This window comes from Mustela nivalis (genome assembly GCF_964662115.1).
Source record: "Mustela nivalis genome assembly, chromosome: 5".
Classification (NCBI taxonomy): domain Eukaryota; kingdom Metazoa; phylum Chordata; class Mammalia; order Carnivora; family Mustelidae; genus Mustela; species Mustela nivalis.
Window position 1 is genome coordinate 154,665,569 of NC_139024.1, and position 21,927 is coordinate 154,687,495.

General features: G+C 46.4%; 1 protein-coding gene across 10 annotated transcripts in view; it reads right to left on the minus strand.

Annotated features, from left to right (window-relative positions):
- Positions 1 to 14,605: 14,605 nt before the first annotated feature.
- Positions 14,606 to 21,927, minus strand: part of CARMIL1 (capping protein regulator and myosin 1 linker 1) — a 297,975-nt gene continuing 290,653 nt past the window's right edge. For 9 of the 10 annotated variants that reach the window (XR_014311992.1, XR_014311993.1, XM_082731456.1 and 6 more), the window contains one exon: positions 14,606 to 15,626. Coding sequence is in view for 7 of the 10 variants with exons in the window: in XM_082731456.1 (XP_082587582.1) it covers positions 15,490 to 15,626 (137 nt within the window). In the remaining 3 variants the exon portion in view is untranslated. The remainder of the gene's footprint in view (positions 15,627 to 21,927) is intronic. The other variant, XM_082731460.1, reaches the window with a different exon arrangement.

Sequence of the window (21,927 nt, forward strand, 5' to 3'; positions counted from 1 at the left end):
CCCACTCAGACTCCTTTGTAAACATGGCTGGGCCAGAGTATTGTTGCTGTGTGCTAAGGGCACAACAATTTTGCTGTCAGCTCCGGTGAGTTGACAGCTGCAGTGGCAGATGGTAAATAACAAATAGAAAAAGAGTTCTCTAAGTGGCCAACGTTATAGGAACCAGAGAGAGATATCATATAATTATGTCAGCTCTAATAAATAAATTCATCATTTTTTTTTAAGATTTTATTTATTTATTGGACAGACAGAGATCACAAGTAGGCAGAGAGGCAGGCAGAGAGAGAGAGGGGGAAGCAGGCTCCTGCTGAGCAAAGAGCCTGATGCGGGGCTCGATCCCAGGACCCTGAGATCATGACCTGGGCCGAAAGCAGAGGTTTAACCCACTGAGCCACCCAGGAGCCCCAATAAATTCATCATTTAAAAAATATTTATTTACTTGAGAAAGAGTGTGTGCATGCGCAGGGGGAGGGGCAGAGGGAGAGGGAAAGAGGGTCTCAAGCAGAATCCCACTGAGCACGGGGCCTGACTCTGGGCTTAATCTCATGAACCAACTCTGGTCCTGAGCCAAAACCAACAGTTGGATGCTTGGCCAGCTGAGCCACCTTGGCACCCCTGTAGATTCATCATTTAAAATAGTATAACAGGGGCGCCTGGGTGGCTCAGTGGGTTAAGCCTCTGACCTCAGCAGAGGTCTCAGGGTCCTGGAATCGAGCCCCACATCCAGCTCTCTGCTCAGCAGGGAGCCTTCTTCCTCACCCCCCACCTGCTTCTCTGCCTACTTGTGATCTCTATCTCTCTGTCAAATAAATAAATAAAATCTTTAAAAAAAAAAGTTAAAAAATAGTGTATCAATCAAGTTTTTTAAAATAAGTAAGCCCTTGGAATCCCACCCTTTTTTCCTGTAGAATTTAGGCCAGTGCTATACATCTGTGTTTCAGTAAAATGTATCTTAAAGGAAAAATTTTAAATTTAAAATAAGACCCTTCTACATTCTTCTTGACTTTGTTTCTTATCACCTCCCTCAAGTTCCCCTTAGAAAAAAACCAAATACAATTACCATTTACCATACTTGCTGGTTTGCTTTATTTAATGGTTGGTGACCCCAAACAACTTAAGAGGAGCATACAGGAAGCCCAAATCACCTCAAAGAGAGGGTCGGTTTACTTCCTCACACAGTCCCAAATGTTGGAGATGGTCCCCTCTACCAACTGGCCTCCCTCTGACCCCATGTGACATGTGTCTTCCTAGCATCTTTCCTTCAACTGGATGGTATGAAAGAGAGAACATTAGCTCTGGCGTCAGGCTGTTCCAGGTTCACCTGCTGATACTTTTTCTTGGTCACGTGAGCTTGATACTGTTGATTAGTTATTCTGAGCCTTAGTTTCTATATTTTCAAAGTTGGGAAAGAAGTCCTCCCACGTGCCTTTTAGGAAGACTTCAAGCATGAATGTCAAGTGAATATCGAGTATCAAGTGACTGATCCAATGCTCAATCCAGGGGAAGTACTTAACTGTTGTTAGTTCACACGTCATCTGATTTCCATTCCCCATTACCCCCAGCACACTCCTGCCTGCCACCTACTATTGTGACGGTGGTTCTCTGTAGATGGTCACTGTCCTCCAGGGACTCCATGCTCACTGGAGGTGAAGACGGTGCCCGATCTTCGATAAAGTTCATGTAAGTGTCAGTGATGGTCAATAACCAATGTGCTTGGCTAGCCTACCTTTCAACCAGGAGCAAATGAGGTGTACGGCTAGGCCAGTGCTTATCACTATCCATCAGCGATTGATACACTCTGGTCAGAAAACCTGGCAGTGGCTGTTGCACTTTTTAGCTCTAGTAAAGCATTTCCCAATATCCCATGAAAACAGAGAGCTTTCGACCATTCAAATCAATACACACTGGGCAGCAACACTGTAAAGCATCCACTCTAAGACAAGAGTCATTTAAGAAAGGCTATTGATTTTCGGTTTGTAAACACATGAGGCCCAGTCTCCCCTACTGGACCAGACTGTGGGGCCCATTCCTAAATGGGGCTACACCATAGGAAAATGTCTGATGCTCTCTTGGAAGAGAACCAAGACAAATGCGCATTACAGCAAACAGCCCCCTGAGTCTTGTCATCTTCCAGATGCAACATGTTATTTTGCAGTCTTGGAGGTAATTTCTGAAATATCTGTCAAGTGAAAAATGTTCACTGGTATATAATATAAAGCCCTGTGTGACTGGAGGGAAAGATCATTATTCAGCCTTTGTAGATCAGAGTATACACTGTGAATTCAGTAAGTGCTAAGTAACTGTGAGTTGAATTGAACTGATCAGTACTGGTCTGTTGGAGGGCAGAAAAAAGAAATCCGTTAGTTTTCATATTTTGATTGAAAAAGTCATTCTCATGGTCTTCCTGCAACTGAGTCTTGCTGCAATCCAGCACAAGTGGATTTCTTTCAAAGCTGGGATAATTTCTACCAGTTATAAAAGCATGTTAATTACGTATGGAAGTTTGGATAGAGTTGTGTGTATGTAAAATCAAATTCCTCCTAAAATCATCTCGCCTATGAGTATTTCCCACCCAAATTCGGTCTCCTTCGGTTTCAAGTGTTTAAAATAGGAACAGGATTTAAACCAAGCTGCAAAATGTAAACTATAGATGGGCATTTGGAAAAGACGGGCTTCTTCTCCATTTAGGCATCAAAATAATGGGATGATTCCATAACCTTCCAAAGGCGAGTCATCACCTGTGGAAATGACCTAGCCAAACATCCCATTCCGTAAACCAGTCAAGTGGCAAATTAGATACACTGCTAATTGCTGTGTTGTCCTGTGGCTGAGAGCAAAAGCGAAGAGTAAGGGACCTGTCACTGCCTATTGACTTAGCAAAAATGTAAAAAGCTATGATATTTGATGCCAGTAGGCTTCAATAAATTCTAGCAATCTTGGGTGCTGCTGAAAGCAGCAAAAAATGATGCCTTTCTGGAAAGCAGTGTGGGAAACCACAAAAATGCTCCTAGGCTCTGATCCAACTTCTGGAATTTTATCCTGGGAGACTTGTGCAGATGTGAACAAAAGCTATTTGCACAAAAACACACCCATGTCAGCATGGTCCAGACTGGTAGTAGAGAGAAGCGTCTAGACTGCAATGCCGGCAGAAATACAGTCGCTACTCTAGGGACTGGTCACGTCAAGAATGACTATAAGATCCACAGCACATACAAAATGCGTGGATGGGGGAGCAGCACGATGGCGGGGACATAGAAAACATATCATAGGGTCCCAGGAGTTCAGCTAGACAGTTATCAAACCACTCTGAACACCTGCAAACTCAACAGGAGATGGAAGAAAGGAAGAGCAGCAATTCTAGGAACAGAAAAGCAACTACTTTCCAGAAGGTAGGACGTGCAGAGAAGTGAATCTGCGGCAGCATATGGGAAGAGAGACTGTGGGGGGAGGGGCCAGTCCTGGCAAGCAGTAGAGCAGCAAGCACAAAACTGGTACTTTCAGAAGTTGGCTCCGCTAAGGGATGTCACTCCAGAGGCTAAGCGGGGGGTGGAGCCCTGGCGGGGACAGTGTGGTCTCAGGACCCACGGGGTCACAGTGATGAGGGAGCAGGAGGCTGGCTGAGAACAGAGTAGGGGCTGGCACCTTGCACCCCCTCTCCACCCACTCCCCTTGGTAATATGTGTGACATTTCACAGGCACCCCTGACTGCCCTAAAAGAAGAGCAAATGGTTATCTTGCAGAGATCACAGTCCTGCAAGGCAGGAGTCTCCCTTGGTTGGCAAATGTCCTTGAGATTTACAACAAAGAAGTTGCCTTATCAATAGCCCAATTTCCAAAGATACATAACTCAGTTCCTCAAGCCCTAACGTCACCCTCCCCTCCATAAAAAAACCGAAGGAGATGGATGGAGGTAGAAGGAAAAGTAAATAAAGTTAAATTTCTTTTAAGACCTAAATCTCACTAACAAAGACGTTTGATAGCAGGAATGTAACATTCCACCAGGAGACTCCCAATTGTCTTTATGTTAGTGCCTCATTAGAGGGAAAGTGGCCTTGGCTTGATGGTAACCAGGCCTTCCATATCCTGACAGTCTTCTTTACCCCAATAGCCCTTCTGAACACCCCTTTGTCCTCACCTACCCAACTCCTGTGTATATAACCAGCCACTCCTCACAACCCGGGGAAGCAGCATCTCCGTCTGCCCACGGGTCCTGTCCCCGTGCTTTAATAAACCACCATTTTGCACCAAAGATGTCTTAAGAATTCTTTCTTTAGTCGTCAGCTCCGAACCTCACCCCACCGAACCTGACTTAGGTTCTGGGACTTCATCAACAGAAAGACCAGGGGTATCTGAGGGTGGCAGAGCCCTCCGGTATCGGAGCAGGGAGGCTGGCTGCAGAGACAGATCCAAGGAGGGGCTCTCGGCTGGAGGTTACCTTAAACCGTGATCCAAGTCATATCCAGGGAGATTCACCTTCCTTTTCTGGGAGGAGCGGCACAGGAGCGAGCTGCAGGAATCTGCTGGGTTTAGAGACTCCAAAAAGGGCCGCGCGCCAGAGACAGAAATGCTGGGTCACAGGCTGGGTGAGCTTGGAATGCGGACCAAGGCCAGAGAGAGGGGAGGGATTGTCTGCTTCTCTCTGAGGGCACACGGAGGAGCACCGGAACTCTGAGCTCCTCCGGCGGGAGACTGGGCGCCGCCATCTTCGTTCCCGCCCTCCAGAGCTCTACGGAAAGCCCTCAGGGAACAAAACCTCCAGAGCGCAAACCTGAGCCGATTGCTTAGCCCAGCCCCTGGCAAGGGCGGTGCAATTCCGCCTCCGGCAAAGACATTTCACAATCACTGCAAGGGCCCCTTCCCCTGGAGATCAGCGAGAACATCAACCAAGACCAAGTTCACTAATCAATGAGAACTGCGGAACTCAAGAGGTAGGGAATACAGCACAGACAATTCATGGCTTTTCCCCATGATTCTTTAGTCTTGCAAAGTTAAATTTTTTAATTTTATATTTTTATTCTATTCTTTTAAAATTATTCCTTTTCTATTTTAACTTCCTTAACTATTTTATATTATCAATACCTTTTTAAAATATTTTAAAATTGTCATTGTTATAGTTATAGTCTATCCCTTCATTGTATTTAACCTTATTTTTTGTTAGAAAGAAAGTTCTTCTTTAAAATTTTGGGATACAGTTTCTTCTAACAGACGAAAATATACCCTAACCCCAGCATATAACTTTGTTCTAGTCTCCAGCCTGATCACATTCTCTTTTTTTTTTCTTTTTTTCAACCAACTTCTTCCCAATTCCTTTTTAAAAATTGTTTTAAATTTTCATCTTTATAGTCATATAAAGATGTGTTTACCCTTATGTTTGTAAATACATGTTTTTCTTTCTTTAAAGTTTTGGGAGGCATTCTCTTCTAACAGACAAGTGTGTGGCTCTGTTCTATTCACCAGTCTAATCATATATATGTATTAGTGTGTGTCTATTTTTCCCTTTTTTTCCTTTCTCTCTCCCCAGTTTCAGATCTCTTCTGATTTGGTTAGTGTATATTTTTCTAGGGGCGTTGCTACCTTTCAATATTTTATTCTCTCAGTATTTTATCTCTCATAAAATGACAAGGCAGAAAAACTAACCTCAAAAACAAAACAAAAAAAAATAAGAGGCAGTATGGATGGCTAGGGACCTAATCAATATGGACATTAGTAAGATGTCAGAACTAGAGTTCAGAATGATGATTATTAAGATGCTAGCTGGGCTTGAAAAAAGCATAGAAGATACCAGAGAATCCCTTTCTGGAGAAATAAAAGAACTAGAATCTAACCAAGTTGAAATTTTAAAAAAGCTATTAATGAGGTGCAATAAAAAACAGAGGCTCTTACTGCTAAGATAAATGAAGCAGAAGAGAGAATTAGGGATATAAAAGACCAAATGACAGAGAATAAAGAAACTGAGAAAAAGAGAGAGAAACAACTACTGGGTCACGAGGGGAGAATTTGAGAGATAAGTGATACTATAAGACAAAACAATGTTAGGATAATTGGGATCCCAGAAGAAGCAGAAAGAGAAAGAGAGGGGCAGAAGGTATATTGGAGCGAATTATAGTAGAAAACTTCCCTAATTTGGGGAAGGGAACAAGCATCAAAATCCAGGAAGCACAGAGAATCCCCCTCAAAATCAATAAAAACAGGTCCACACCCCATCATCTAATAGTAAAACTTATAAGTCTCAGTGACAAAGAGAAAATCCTGAAAGCAGCTCAGGACAAGAGATCTGTGACATACAACAGAGAAATACTAGATTGGTAGCAGACCTATCCACAGAGACCTGGCAGGCCAGAAAGGACTGGCATGATATATTCAGAGCACTAAATGAGAAAAATATGCAGCCAGGAATACTATACTCAGCTAGGCTGTCAATGAAAATAGAAGGAAAGATAAAAAATCTTCTAAGACAAACAAAAACTAAAAGAATTTGCAAGTACCAAAACAGCTCTACAGTAAATATTGGGTATTTACCCTGAAGATACAAATGTAGTGATCCAAAGGGGCACGTGCACCCCAATGTTTATAGCAGCAATGTCCACAATAGCCAAACTATGGACAGAGCCCATATGTCCATCAACAGATGAATGGATAAAGAAGATATGGTACACACACACACACACACACACACACACACACACACACTGGAATACTACGCAGCCATCAAAAGAAATGAAATGTTGCCATTTGCAACAACGTGGATAGAATTGGAGGGTATTATGCTGAGTGAAATAAGTCAATCAGAGAAAGACATAATCATATGATCTCTCTGATATGAGGAATTTGAGAGGCAGGGCATGGGGTCATGTGGGGAAGGGAAGGAAAAAATGAAACAGGATGGGACCAGGGAGGGAGACAAACCATAAGAGACTCATAATCTCAGGAAACAAACTGAGGGTTGCTGGGGGTTGGGTTGGGAGGGATAGGGTGGCTGGGTTATGGACACAGGGGAGGGTATGTGCTATGGTGAGTGCTATGAATTGTGTTATGACTGATGATTCACAGACCTGTACCCCTGGGGCAAATAATGTGTTAATAATATATTAAAAAATAAAATAAAATAAAATTGGCAACGTTGATCCTCCTCATTGTTAGTCCTGAATGTTTCTCTGTTCCCTGAGGACATAAATTGGGCATGGGGTGTGGCATTAACCTTTTCTTACAAGTGGTCTGGGTTTCTAGAGCTTTTAAACATGACTGACTGATTCCTAACTTGCCCATAAGGAAAATACTGCCCATTGGAAGCCTTTAGAGCTCTGGGAACCAACGTTCATTCAAGAAGTCAATGTGGTTCGATTCTCTAAATATTTGTGGAGTGCCCACCAAATGTCATGCACTGGGCAGGACTTGGAAGGGGTAGCAGGGGTTCGTGGCTAAGAGTGGGGTCAAGACCCAATTGAAACAGATGACTTGAAGTTTGGGGCCCAGGAACCTGGGTCTCAAGGAGGAGTACCCCAGAAAAGTACCATGGAGTACATGCATTACTCATCAATGAATTTTCTGCCAAAACATGAATTCATTCCATTTAATAGCCTATATAGTCAATGGCTTTTTTGCCTATAAATGGCATTAAGGCAAGTGAACTTTCAAGTGATAAAGCATAATATCGAAGAGAATTATTTAAAATGATGAACTTTTCTGCTATGAAACAGTGATCACTGAAATTTCTTTGTCCTCCTGGGATCACTCAGAACTCATTTTCAGCTCTGGCTGCCTGTGTCCAGCTATTTCTGTTCTCAGCATTGCGTAGGTCATGCTCTCTGTTCTATCTACCACTCCCTTCGAGGGTAACACCTTCTAGCAAAGGTCTGCCTGGTATCTGCCTCAGAGCTCACCCAAATGAAACTTGGCAACAGAGGTACAGCTCGTCTTTTCATCTGGCCTGTGGCTTCTCCATGATGGTCTACTGCTAGGTAACCAACCGCACCCCAAAGTAGAGAACAGCAGCCATTTCCTGGCTCACAATTCTGCAGTTGGCCTGGGGCTTGGCAAAGGCGGCTTATCGCTGCTCCTGGTGGCATCACCTTGAGTGGTCCAAAGAATGGCGTCCTGTATGGGGCTCGCAGCTGGTACCGAGGGCCGGGAGCTCCGCTGGGGCTGTGTGCAGGGAGACTTCAAGCTCCCCTCCACATGGCTCCCTTGGGCTCCTCATGGAAGCTGGATGCCAACGGGGAGCGACCTAAGAGACCGACACGCAGCTGGAGATCTCTTCAGGCCCAGCTTTGGAAGTCATGCCATGTCGCTATGGGACATTCATGTCAGAACAGGGTCCAAGGGCAAGAGAAGTAGAGAAGAAATCATTATCCCCAATTTCCAGATGAAGAAATGCACTGTGGGTTTCAGCAAGTTGGGTGATATTGGACAGTGTTGCAGGGGAGAGCTGGGGGCACCTGATGTCAGCTTCCTACTCATCCTTGTTTCCCACTTGTAGGACAGGAGCAGTTGGCTTGCTCCCATGCTCTCCGCAGGTCCCTGATCCCTGCCATAACCCCCTTCTGTGACACCCTGGTGTTCAGGCCTTACCACTCCCACCTCATCCCATCACAGCCTCCCTGTCAGCAGGAAGAGCTAACGCTGGGCCCCAAGAGGCAAGGCACGCCACGGGGACTGTGCAAGAGCTGGTGGCACAGCCTAGGAGCAGGCCAAGCTGTGCGGATGGCCAACTCTGCTCAGGACACCTTCCATAGGGGACGAAAAGCCAAGCCACTTCCTCCAGGCCCCACAAGGCAGTCGACAGCAGTCCCTGTGCCAAGAGAAGCTCCCGGCATGGTCCCGTCGTTCCTTCTGCTCTCTGAGGGGCCTGGGACTGAAAAGTCAGCAGGAGAAACTACCTACTCTGTGCTTTACTTTTATTTTTTAAGGAGACAGTATACATGTGTCACTTTTTCTCTAAGCTCCAACTAGGCTCAACAGCCTTACTACTCTCCTCCCCGCTCCTGGCCCAGCTCTCTGGACTTGTTCATAAAGGACGCTGCGCCGTGGCGTGGGAGTGGGCAAGAGGGCTGGTCCCCCTGACTGCCACCTGCTTGCCGTTCGTGGACCAGCATATCCAGGCATTTTCCTTGGGACAGAGCTGTTAGCTAATCAGTGCCCCTTCTCTGCATGGGATTGAGATGAAAGCTGCAATCAGTGCTGTGGCCAGTTTCGTGGCTCTGAGCCCCTGGGGCTCCTGATTGAAGGAAATGGCCCCGCTTCTGGAAGGGGGGGGGTCCGCTTCCCTCCAGCTCTCCCAGGATAACCTCCCTGTGGAGGGAACTCTGGAGGAGCCTGGCTTCTACTTGTTGAGAAGCGAAGTTAATGCCAAGCAAAAAGGGCTTTTTCCTTCCCCCTGGCAGGGGACAGGGTACCCTTTTCTGGGGCAACCTTTGGGGCTTACATATATACACACTTTCCCCATCACTCTCACTGCTTCCTCCCCTGCTTTCCAGGACTCTGGACTAGGAATCAGGAGACAGGCTCTTCTCCTTGTCGGATGGTATTTGGGGGCGATGGACTGCTTGGGTCATCAACTGTGTGGTCTTGTGCAAGTTACTCAACTTCTCTGAGTCTTAAGTTCATTTTTTTTAAATGAACTTGTTTTATTTATGGGGCACCTGGGTGGCTCAGTGGGTTAACCATCTGCCCTCGGCTCAGGTCATGATGCCAGGGTCCTGGGACTGAGCCCCACATTACTCTCTCTGCTCTCCCTGTGTGCTCCCTCGGTGAGTCTGCTTCTCCCTCTTTGTGTCCTCCCCCTCTCTATCTATTTGAGAGAGAGAGAGAGTTGCAGGGGGAGGGTAGCAGAGGGAGAGGACAAGCAGACTCCACACTGAGCTCAGAACCCAAAATGGGGCTCGATCTCAGGACCCTGAGATCATGACCTAGGCTGAAACCAAGAGCTAACGCTCAACGGGCTGAGCTGTCCAGGCCCCCAAATTCCTTATTTTTAAATGAGGATGATAATGCCACCTCCTTCCTTGGGCTGCTCAGAGGACCGTGTACGGGGTAAAGCATGGTGTGCCTGACATCTAGCCAAAGCCCAGGTCCTGTTCACTATTCTTCCTGTCATCCTCTCCCTACTCCTGGAGGAATAGCAGCAGGCCCCTACCTACTATCCTGTTTCTCCATTTCCTCACCTGCACATTGTGAATAATAGTACGTTTGGAAGCACTTCGCAAATGCCAGAAACTTCTGAGTGCTAAGCCCACTGTGTTGGCAGATGCCTTTGAGGGGAACATACGCGGAGGGACAGGGAAGCCATGGAGCACTCGCGGGCAGTGGGGCAGCAGCTGAGGGTGACCGAGAGAAGCACATGACTGAATGGGAAGAAATAAAACAGGCCATCCTGACCTAACGGGGTTAGGACCCCTCAAAACAATACCAGTGGTTTTGCAAGGCTCCCAGGAGACCTCAGCTCTCTGGGGCGGCTCTGGTGGGGGCAGATCTCGGTACTGCTGGCTCCTGTGGTTTCCAAGGAGACAGGACAGTCACAGCCTGGTGCTGGACAGATGGCAGATGTGTAAATATTTGTTGATGAAGAGATTACAGCCCGTTTCTTTCAGAGTGGTAAGGAGAGGGGGCCGCAGCACCGGGGAGAAGCTGGAGAAGGAACTCCTGGATGTTTCCAGAACCGCATTTATGCAGCTTCAGCTCATGGAAAACTAGTTTGCTCTCCTGAACAGGCTGCAAGGGCAGACCTTCTCCCAGAGGGCATTCTCCCTCAGGCCAGGAAATGCCAAGAGGCCAATGGGAGAAGGGCAGGCTCTGCTGCTCTCCCACAAGCTCCTGCGGAAAAGGGCGGGCGCTGTGCTTGCAGGGGAGGGAACCTGGGTGTCTCAGAGTCGTCACGATGCCCATCGATGTGAACTATTAATAGGGTCCGTTAAATAAGTTCAACATCACTACTTTAGATTGAAATATTTTTTATCCATTTTGTTCAAAGTTGATGCAGACTGGTTTCCCAGAAAGCCAACTGTGAGATAGACAATGGTGTGCAAGAGGGTTATTGGGACACGCCCCTGGGATCAACGCCGATGGAGAGGAAGGAAGGAACTGGGAGTGGGCAGAGGGCAAAGTTGAGCTACGATGCTCTGGAGAGGTCTGGACATGGGGTGACCATGCACAGCTGTCCTGGTTTGGAAGACCAAGCCCTCCTCCTGTTCACCTTGATGGAAGAGAACTACCCATCTTCTCACTTCTGACCAGAGCTGCGCCCGTTAACGTGTGTCCATGCCAGCCTCAAAGATGACAATTTACGCTGAAGTTTGAGCCCCTGGTCCAACTCTCGGAACTATCTGCTCCTCCAAATAAATTTGATTTTTAAATTATAGGCACTTCCCGGAGCCAATGAGAAAGACTTTCAGGGCACGCATGGTTTAGGAGATAGAACACAGCTCTGGAGACAGCAGGAGGGACTCTGTGCTGCAGAGAAGAGCCACTTCCTTTTCATTTCCAGAAGCATCTGCCCAACCCTGTGGGGCCTAGGGCAGCTCCTAGAGCCCATCTCTCACCTTGCTTGAACCTTCTAGTCTCATGAGGTCTAGTGATCCCTTCTCAGAATAAAGACTTTATAGAAATACAATTTTATAGGAATACAGTTTTATAGAAATAAAAACAGGATCTGGAGTCTTACAAAGAAAAGTAACTATACTTAAATTCAGGTAGTTAAAAAGTTTTTAAATTTTTGATTTAGAAATGGTAGGCACTGGTGCCCCCTTCAAGGTACTCAGGATGGGGTACACTGCTTCGTTCCTGCAGGCCTGTCTCCCTGTCCTCGTAAACCAGGGGTCCAGATTCTCCCAAACTTTCAGAGGCCGGTTTTTGGCTGCCCTCTGACTCCTCTCCAGGCCCTGACCCGCACCTGACAATGCTGGCCAATGCCATGTGCGGAGTAGACCCCAAGGGACCAATGTGAAACTCAGGAAAAGCACCATTGGAAGGTCGGCCTGCCTGATGTAGCCACTGGTGCCCCAAACAAGCCGAGGGGACTCTTGGATTATTTGGCCCCTGCCCACCACCCCTGGGATGGGCTGTGATGTAGCCTCAGTCTTCATCCCGGGCGTGCACATGGCACAAGCAGGAAAATCATTCTGTCATGGGAAGATTCCAGGACTCCTCCCGGCAGCCGTTCTGCTTCTCTGTTTTGGGATTTTTCTGGGAGGCTCAGGACCCCTCTATGCTCAGGCCCCTGCCATCTGGCCAGGCCAGTGGGCTCCCTGGGCTGTGCGACTCCTGGTCTGCTCTCTCGCAGTCTCTGTACTTGGCTTCACTGGGCCCTGAAGGAAGGCACGGCTCCCTTCACTTCTGCTGTGCCTGACTGACCTGGGTCCTGGAATCGAGGTGTGGGCGGGTCGCCAAAGTCCTAGAGGACCTGAGCAGTCAGTCCACTCTGCCTTGAAGGTATCTTTCTCTTAGAGACATGCAATAAGTTGACACAGACTGAACGTTTGTATCCTCCCCAAATTCTTAGGGGAAGTCCTGTCCCCAGTGTGATGGCATCCGGGGGTGGGGCATTAGGGTGCTGATTAGGTCATAAGGGAGCCTCGCGAATGGGATTCCTGCCTTTAAAAAAGAGACCGCAGAGACCTCCCTTGTCACTTCCACCATGTGACGACAAGGTGAAGAAAGCCATTTATGAACCAGGAGGCTGGACCTCAGCAGACACCGAGTCTGCCGGCACCTTGAGCTTGGACTTCAGCCTCCAGAACCAGGAGAAAGAAACATTTGTGGCTTAAGCCGCTGAGTCTCTGGTACTTTTGTTAGAGTGGCCTTAAGGGACCGAGACATAAATTCTCTACTTTACTCACAAAACACACAAACAAAAGCCCACAGACTTTGAGGAAAGTGCACTGACCTTCAGCTCAGCAGACACGCACCACATGTTCTTGAACTTGGCTGAGGGACACGGGGTCCGGAGGATGGTGGGGATTCCGGTTCTCCGGGAAGCAGAGGCCAAGGTGGGATGAGCCTGCAGAGATTGATTTATGGGGGAAAGGTCCGTGAAGGATAAATGTGGGGGGAGCGGCAGGCGAGGGGCCCCTCACGCCCGATGCTGGTTACTCACCTGTAGAAGGCAAGGGGAAAGGAGACTTGGGTGGAAAGAGCTTGGGCGACGCCCAGAGATAGACCTGGTCAGGCCAATGGAGGGTCCTAGAGTGAAGGTTGCCCAACAGAAGCCAGGGAGGAATGGCTGTGGCATGAGCTCTGTGGGGGCCAGACAAGTGAAGCAGGTGGAGACTGTCACCCCCGGCCCCGCCCTCTCCCCAGCAGCACTTTCCCTCAAACAGGCATCTCGACAGGGAGCTCCTGACCAACATCGTGAAGGGAAATGAGAGATTCTCGCTTGGCTGCTTGCCTCCTGGTCCACAGGCTGGACCACTATATACTCCAGATCTTCTATTATTGCTTAAAAATAGGCAACGGCTCCTCTTTGCATGCAGTCACGTTCCAACTCCTTAATAAAGCACCCAGGCCAGTCACTGCGGGGCCTTCTCCCTGTTCTCTCAGCAACAGTTCCTGTGCCGAAACCCAGGGACTTCCGGTGTGGTCTTCAGCACATACTGTTCCAGGGGAGCAGGACCTCGTTTGCTCTGTGACGAGCACACGCCGTCTGGTGTCACCTGGTCCTAGTATGTATTTACAGGGGACACTCCTGTGAATCCAAGTTCCTGCACTTAGGGATGGTATGACTCTACCGCCCCGCATACGTCCTCTCCTCTGCGGTCTCCTGAGCACCACAGACACGGACTCCCCCTTCCCACTGCGGTCCTCTGACAACCGACGTCAGCTCGATCACCCGGTATACGGCTGTTAGTTCACCGAGGGCCATCTTTGCCCTCATGTTTCTCCTACTTTGACAGCCATTAGAGACATTAGAGCTGTCCTCTCCCATGGGCATTGATGCCACCAGAGCTGCAATGGAAGAAAACTACCTTACACCAGTCTTCACAGAATCTCTTGCCGTGGCAGCAAACCATTTGGTCCACATTTCCCGGCCCTCAGTCTATGCCAGCTATGTGTGCAGTTGGGGGGGTGGGGGACAGTCATGTCCCACAAGCCCCAACTGGTAGGATTCTTCTTGCCAACAGTCAACCACACAGCTTGTAAATTCAAAACATTCATCGCTCATGCTTGCCCCCCCTTACAAGATCCTTGATTTGAGGTAACAGGAAGTGGAGTAAACTCATAAACTTTTGATTAATTTCATTTTTTTTCCCCAAAGGTGAAAGCAGGCAATGCACTAGCAAGCTATATTTATTATGAGTCTAACAGGTTTGGTTATCTGGGGTCTGTGCTCATTCTGGATTTTAGAAATAAGAACAAAGTTCATTACCACAAGCCAATCCTAACTTTAAAAAGTAACCAGAGGGGGCGCCTGGGTGGTGCCATTGGTTGTGTGTCCGACTTTTGGTTTCAGCTCAGGTTATGATCTCAGGGTCGTGAGATCGAGCCCCGCATCAGGCTCCACGCTCAGCAGGGAGTCTGCAGGGGATTCTCTCTCCCTCTTCCTCTCCCCCTCCACCCCTCCTGTTCTCTAAAATAAACCTTTGAAGAAAAAAAAAGTAACCAAAGGAGGTCAAAATTCCACTTGTAAAATCTTTTTATTGATATAAATATACATATGAATAAAATACCTCAGCCTGTAATGTAAGTGAATTTTTGTGAAATGTCTTAAAAAGAGTAGTATTTTGATTTTTTACAGGGGTCAAAGTATTCTTTCTTCAAGTCATACATTAAAAGCTAATGTGCAGACAGAAATTAAAGGCCTTCGAAAATCACAAATATTCATAAAACTTCATTCCAATCAACTATGTACATTAACCCGGGCACATGGTAGGGTCAGCCGTGGGCCTCTTTCACTCTGTTCCTCACTGTGCTTGCTGACGGTCCTGCAGAGGTCACCGACCAAATTTAAATGTACAATTCCACATCAGGAAGGAAGAAGTTCCCCATGGGAGAATGTAAAAACCATAGCCGAGATCTAATATATATAATTTATACAAATTATTTATTAGTGTGCTCTGTTAATATACTCACAATGTGCAATTGCATACCTCAAGAATAAATCTATCGAGTCAAGTGCAGATGTGACACGGGTACCCACGGCAGCGCCCCACGGTCAGCCGATGGTGTTACCTGCGTGAGTTATGTGTCCAGTTCCTCTGTTTACTTCCCCAAACTCATCCTGCAAGGCAAACTGTAGCTGCCTCAGAGAAAATTCAAGTAGGATGCATGGAGAGTTGCTGGCATTCACTGAAGGCAGATGAAGAAATGCTTCAAACTCAAATGCCAAGGTGGGGAGAAGACCCCTCAATGGGTCCATTTCTGTTTTCAAAAAGTAAGTAAAGAAAGGAGAAAGAAAAGAAAAAAGCACCAAGAGAAGAGCGTCGGAAGTAGGAAGAATGCTGCCCTTGATTCCCCTCTGACGGCTAACTGAGCACCCTGTGCCGTTGGCACGGGGGACCTTTACACAAAGATAAACTCTTTTTCCGCTTCTTCACCAGAGTCGCTGGACTTGCCGCCCTGGCGGCCATCTTTACTGGATGACCATTGCTTCTGTTCTTGATACTCCTGGGGCTGCTGGCCCCAGCTTCTCCTTGAAACTGAAACGGAAAGGGAAGGGGGTCATTATAATTGAGGAACAAGGTACAGTCAATGGCCTGACCAGTAATGGGGTGAGATGCAGGGGCTCCAAGAGGCAGGAGGGTTTGCGGGGGGGAGTGGACACAGAAACAATTCACCAACTACGTGTAGAGGCTCGAGACGAAAATTAAGAAAAAACAAAAAAACAGAAAGAGAAACAAAAGAAGAAAACATAAAAAGCCCAGTCTATGAGAGGGTAAACCTCTCATAGCTGTGGCTGCGAATCTGGGGGTAAGGATGGGGGAAGAGAAAGGGCCCCTCTGACCCCTCACGCCCCTTGTGTGGCCGAGAGAACAAGACAGAGCCTGGTGGAGGTGTGGCCGACAGATGTCCCTCATGATGCCTTCTACCACCATCTAGAGTTAGCTTGCCTCTGCTCTGGGGCCAGGACTTGAGGAAGGGCCCAGCAACTGTGGTGAGACCTTTCCAAGCCTTGGCAAACCTCGGTCTTACTCTCTAGGAAGACAACCATTTAAAGTCTTGTCAAAGGAATGAATACCACTGATGGTGCAATCAACTCTTTTGGAACTAGCCTCTGGAAAACAGGAGTGCCAGGACTGCTCCCTGCTCTGATCACATATAAACATGAAGGATCCCCTGCGACTTGACAAGGCAATGGTGGTAGACCAGTTGCCGGAACGGAGCCTTTGGTACCAGTCATGTCAGACAGGCTCCGCTCTATGATTGCTGCTCCTCACAGCTACTCTGGAAGACAGGTTTTGTAAATGTGGAATCTGGGTTGACACTGGACATCTCTCTTGGGTCGCTTGGATGGCTCATTTGGTTGAGCATCTGACTCTTGGTTTTGGCTCAGGTCATGACCTCACCTCAGGGTCCTGAGATCAAGCCCCTCATTAGGCTCTGCATTCAGTGGAATCTGCTGGAGATTCTCTCTCGCTCTGCCCCTCTCCTGCTCACATGCCCTCTCTCTCTCTAAAACAAATAAAATCTTAAAAATATAAACTGAATCTCGGGCGCCTGGGTGGCTCAGTGGGTTGAGCCGCTGCCTTTGGCTCGGGTCATGACCTCAGGGTCCTGGGATCGAGTACCGCATTGGGCTCTCTGCTCAGCAGGGAACCTGCTTCCTCCTCTCTCTCTCTCCCTGCCTGCCTCTCTGCCCACTTGTGATCTCTCTCTGTCAAATAAATAAATAAAATCTTTAAAAAAATAAATAAATAAACTGAATTTCTCCTTCAAAGACCCTGTTCTTTACAACTACAGCACAGCTTCACTGGTACCACACATCTAGTGTACAGATCCCACTTAATTTAAAATACCAAGCCACAGGCAGGTTAAGCAACTGACTGAACCACCCAGGGGTCCCCCAAATGAGTAATTTTTAAAAATGTGACCTCTTTATACCTAACACCTCAGATGGAAAAGTGATGGAGAAATATCACAACTGATTTTATTTTTTAGCTTGAATCGTGTAAAAAAAAATAAATGTCCTTTGATAGCTGTCAACAAATCAGTTTTGGGGAAAAAGGTAAAATAGATTTCTATACATAGCTTGTCCTTTATCACAAAATCAGTATGATAGTAATGCACAAAGAGTCCTCTAAATTCTCAACTTTTGCGTGTGCGATGTGCACAGGAGGAAGTGGAGCGGGTTTACAGTATCTTCATTGCGAGGACACTTTGCAATAATCTGACCCCCAAATAGAGCATTACTAGGGAAATCTTGCTAGAAAATTCTAGTGATTCCCTCTTAAAACCAAAGTGACTTTTTCCTGTCAGGTGACTCAAAAATAAATTTCCAACACTTACAGGTTCAAAAGAAGAAATAAACATGGTGATACACTGCTTTTTGTCTTCAAAGCAAACATACGGGCTCGAATTCTTAGATTCAAAAGGTTTTCATCCCTCCCAGCAGTTTAGCTTCCTCAAAATCCCGGGCCTAATTCATGTTCTGTGACATCAGAGTACTCTCTAAGAATGGAGAAATTCATGCCATCAACAATGTTTATGCCACAGGTAAAAACAGAGCACCACGGACCAATGTCGCTGGGGCATAGCTAATGAAATTCAGGGAGATCTCACATAGGAGTCTTCCTGCAGAAAGCGGACTATCCTTCAATGTCCTTCAATCCACATCCAAGTGACAATGATTCTGAGTCCTCCAGGGCTAGGGTCAGGGCGGGGGGCAGAGTCCGGAAAGATACAGCAAACACTGGTTAACAGGCTGGGTTTTAGGTTGGTAATCTGGACTTAGTATCAGTTATGAAGGCACAAATTTTAATTTGTCCAACATAGTCCCTGAGACAAATAACACGGTCTTTCTAGGGGCCTGACAAAACAGTTCACTAAGGCAGTGACACTGTTTAAAAATTCATTCTAAGGCCCCTGGGTGGCTCAGTGTTACGCATCTGCCTTCAGCTCAGGTCATGATCCCAGGGTCCTCGGACTGAGGCCTGCATCGGGCTCCCTGCTCGGCAGGGAGTCGGCTTCTCCCTTTCGCTGCCCCCCCCGCCCCCCAGCTCTCTCTCTCTATCTCAAATAAATAAAAAGTCTTTAAAAAGTCCACTCTAAAAATATTCACTCTCACTGAATAAACTCTAACACTTGTGAATGTGATCATGAAACTAGCTGGCATTTCCTTGGCGTTGTAATGAGGCCCGTGAGCAGACAAGAGACCGAAGGAGGTGAGATCAGGGAACGAGAATCAGACCCGTAGCCAATCCGCTCACTCTCCGGACTCCTGCCTTCTCATCAGCCCAGATCACGGGTGCCAACAACGTCGTAGGCAGAATGTTCTTTGTCAAGTTTGTTTTCCAGTCCTCCGGCACCAACTGTTTTGGTTACATATAATTAGGATGCTGACTGCAATGATACTGAAGTAGGTCTGGTCAAAGCTCCTGCTAATGAACAGTCCAAATAAGACTATGTCTGCTTGAAACTTAAAACTCTGGAAATCATTTTAAAATATTTATAAAATCCAGGCTTTCCCCCCCCTTTTTTTAAAACTAATTCAGATGAACCTTCTGCTAGGCAGCCCGATGTAATGCCTGACTTTACGCATGATAAAAAAGAAAAATCAGATTGTTTCACTCCACTTCTTCAATGCAAGTAGCCGTGAAGCCAACATGTTAGGGCATCTCCATATATGTCATCTATGCACGAGTTTACTGCCATCCCACCATTAAAATGATAAAATGATAAAAAATACTTGTGTAACTGAACAGGTCATTTATTCAACACAAACGCTTCGTGTATACTCACCTCCCATCTACAGTGCCAATGACTGGTGCAGAGAGGCTCAAACATGACATCTGTCATTCTTGAAGATGTTTTGACTTTGCGCGCGCACACACACACACACATGTATACACATATACACGTGCTAATTTTAAAGCTTCCAAAATGTGCATATAAATTCAGAATTTGAAAACTGCAGCTTTTCTCCATTTTAAGATCCATGCGCATTCATATTTCCCAGGAGGAAAACATGATGACCTTAAAAATAATATTCAGTAGCCGGCCCTGATTTTTTTTTTTTTTTTAATGTTTTCCGGTAAGAGCCAAAATTGCAGACCAACTGTTAATTTTTTTTTTTTTTTTTGAAGAACTTTTAGGGGTAGTAGAATCCAGATCTGGTGGAAAAAAAAAAAGGTAAAACAGCACCAGCTTACAGACCATAAGCCAAAGCTGGGTACTGGTTGGCTCTGGGTTGGATAATGGAAGAAGCAGGTGACGGATAAAAGGAATGTCAGAAGAAGACGGCCTGTACAAACAGGATACGTTGTGATACACACAAAGCCAAAACCACCTATTTTCTTCAAGAAAATAGGACACACTCTAATGACAACATCACAGCTTATCATTAAACTCAAGACAGGTAAGGGGATGAAATTCAAAAGTGACAGAGAGTTCCAGTAAAAGAAAAGGAAGCATTTTATACCTGTCAAGTCAAAACGAAATAGCCACATAATTAAAACAGTAATCATGGTAAAACTACGCAGCATGCTTTGAGAACAACAGCCTCTGTTTGTTGCACGGTACTTGATTTAGGAAAAGAAAAAAGCTGTTTTAGCATCAACAAAGTTGCTCATGAAGGATTTAGAGGAAGGCACACAGCACGTGTGACAGCATCGCTCTGCCGAATGCCATTTGTTAGCCAGGAACTAACTATTCAGAAAGCAGACTGCTTTGCGGTTCTCAAGGATGAAGACAGGAGTTGGCACTAACAAAACAAAATTCAAATCTCTGACATTAAAGGACTTTAATTGAAGCTCCCGTAAAAATTACATTTTTGGGGGTTCCCATCCGTATTTCAAGAAACTGAGGCAGAAAAGCAAATACAAGATGGTCCTGTTGAATTCCATGAAATTTGGATGCGGCTCACGATGGTGAGGACTGTAGGCTGAAGAGGTCATGGAAAAATCTGCAAAGGGCACAGAATTCCTTGCCTTCCTATGATTTGGTTTATGCCTGTCATCAGCCTCTTTTCACTATCTCAGGGCCTTCCTGCAGGGTCAGTGTGGTCCTGGGGGCGGTCTCGGTGTGTGTGCTGTGTGAAGTGTTTTCAGTGGCTTCTCAAAAGCAGGGACAATGTGTCACCTCAAGGTGCCTTCTTCCTGAGAGAAGTCAACTGATACAATAGTTCAAATGCAAATTTTCAAACTCTAGAAACATCTGTGTAACCTCATCAGAAGAGGTCACACAGAGACAGAGCTCCTGTTTCAATAGACTCTAAGAAGAACTCTACCTCTCTTCAGAAAATGTCTTGGGCATTCATTGATGTCATTTTTCTACCGCTTGAACAGATTTTCTGGAAAATATCAGAGGCAATCTCTTACAGAGAGAAGAGTTATTGTAAGCACGTGTCTATTCTAAGTTATCGTAAGGATGTGTCTACAAGCAAACACACAGGAAATCCGTGTGTGCGCACATGTGCAAATGTGTGTGCCAATAAGACTTTATGTACAAAAACAATGGGTCATAGTGTTTGTTTGTTTGATTGATTATAGGGTCAACCACAGTAGTGTCTGGGGCATCACTGGTATTTATTTTAAATTTTTAATTGAAGTATGGTTGACCTAGTAGTTTCAGGAAATCCGCTAAAAGTTTCTCTAGGTAGGGCACGTGCTACCTGCTGGCCCAGGCAGAACGTTCGTATGTGACCTATGCTGTGGACGGCGTCCTTCACTCCATCTGGGCCCCCCAGCATCTAGCTGGTGTGTGCCAGATCTCCAGGCAAGTCAGAGCTTATGTCTCATCCAACCGCACTGGCCAAGAAAGCTGGCTCCAGAGGTAGTTGCCCTTGGGGCACCAGTAGGTGCTTTTTTGTCGTTGTTTTGGTTTTTAAGCCTCTGTCAAGGGAAGTTCTCAAAGACAGTGGTCCCCATTTGAGCCATCGTAGGGGACTCAGTGGGTTGTTAAGCTGGAGGGTGGGTCACGAGAGTCAGACTATCAGTTAAGGAAATGCTGGAGTTCGAAAATGGCTTCTCCTTTTGCAATAAAAAAGAGTTAGCCCCATAATAAGATCATGCCCGCTGACTTGCTGTCCAGGGCGCTAAGAAGGCTGTGAGGGGCCGGGCCATGCCCTTCGTCACTGGGACTCTAAGCACACTCACATGCTAACTGCCCCATAGAGTTTTACAGGAAGACAAGTGCCCTGTTTCAAGGGAAAAAGTATTTCCAAGGAATCTCACTTACCAGGATATTTTATATATCTTTTTTTCTTTTATGATACAAAGATGCCCTTTCAGATTTTTCCAGGTAAGTTTATAAAAAGTGATCAGCCGGGAAGATCATCAGTACTGAGTCACAGAAAACACGTCTCCTCTCCGGATCAGCTACGCTTGCTCTAACATCGCCCCTGCTGGAGATTAAAGCCGACTGGAAATCTGTCTCCTTTTTTGTCTCCTGGGACTCTTCAGCTGCACTGAACATGGCAGAGTTTACCATTTACCATAGTGTCCAACGGAAGACAGGTGCCAACGAGTTGTAAAGTTGAATAAACTGTTCTCAGAAGTTGAAAAGTTAATTGGTACTTTTCCTGTCTCCCTAAGGGGTCCTCAAATGTCCCAGGAGAGGTCGTGGGCATGGTGTGAGGTCTGCATTTAGTCCTGGCTTTTTATGGCTCCTTTCCCAAAATAAGGTGTTACAGCTAATACTCGAGAAAGGCAGAAACTGTGTTACTCTCAGAATCTCTCATCCGATCCCAATTACAATCTAACAGAAGAGTAGAGAGATCGAGACAACAGGAGGTATGACCCCAAATATAAAAATGAACCTACATGGTCACAAAATTTTGAAAGG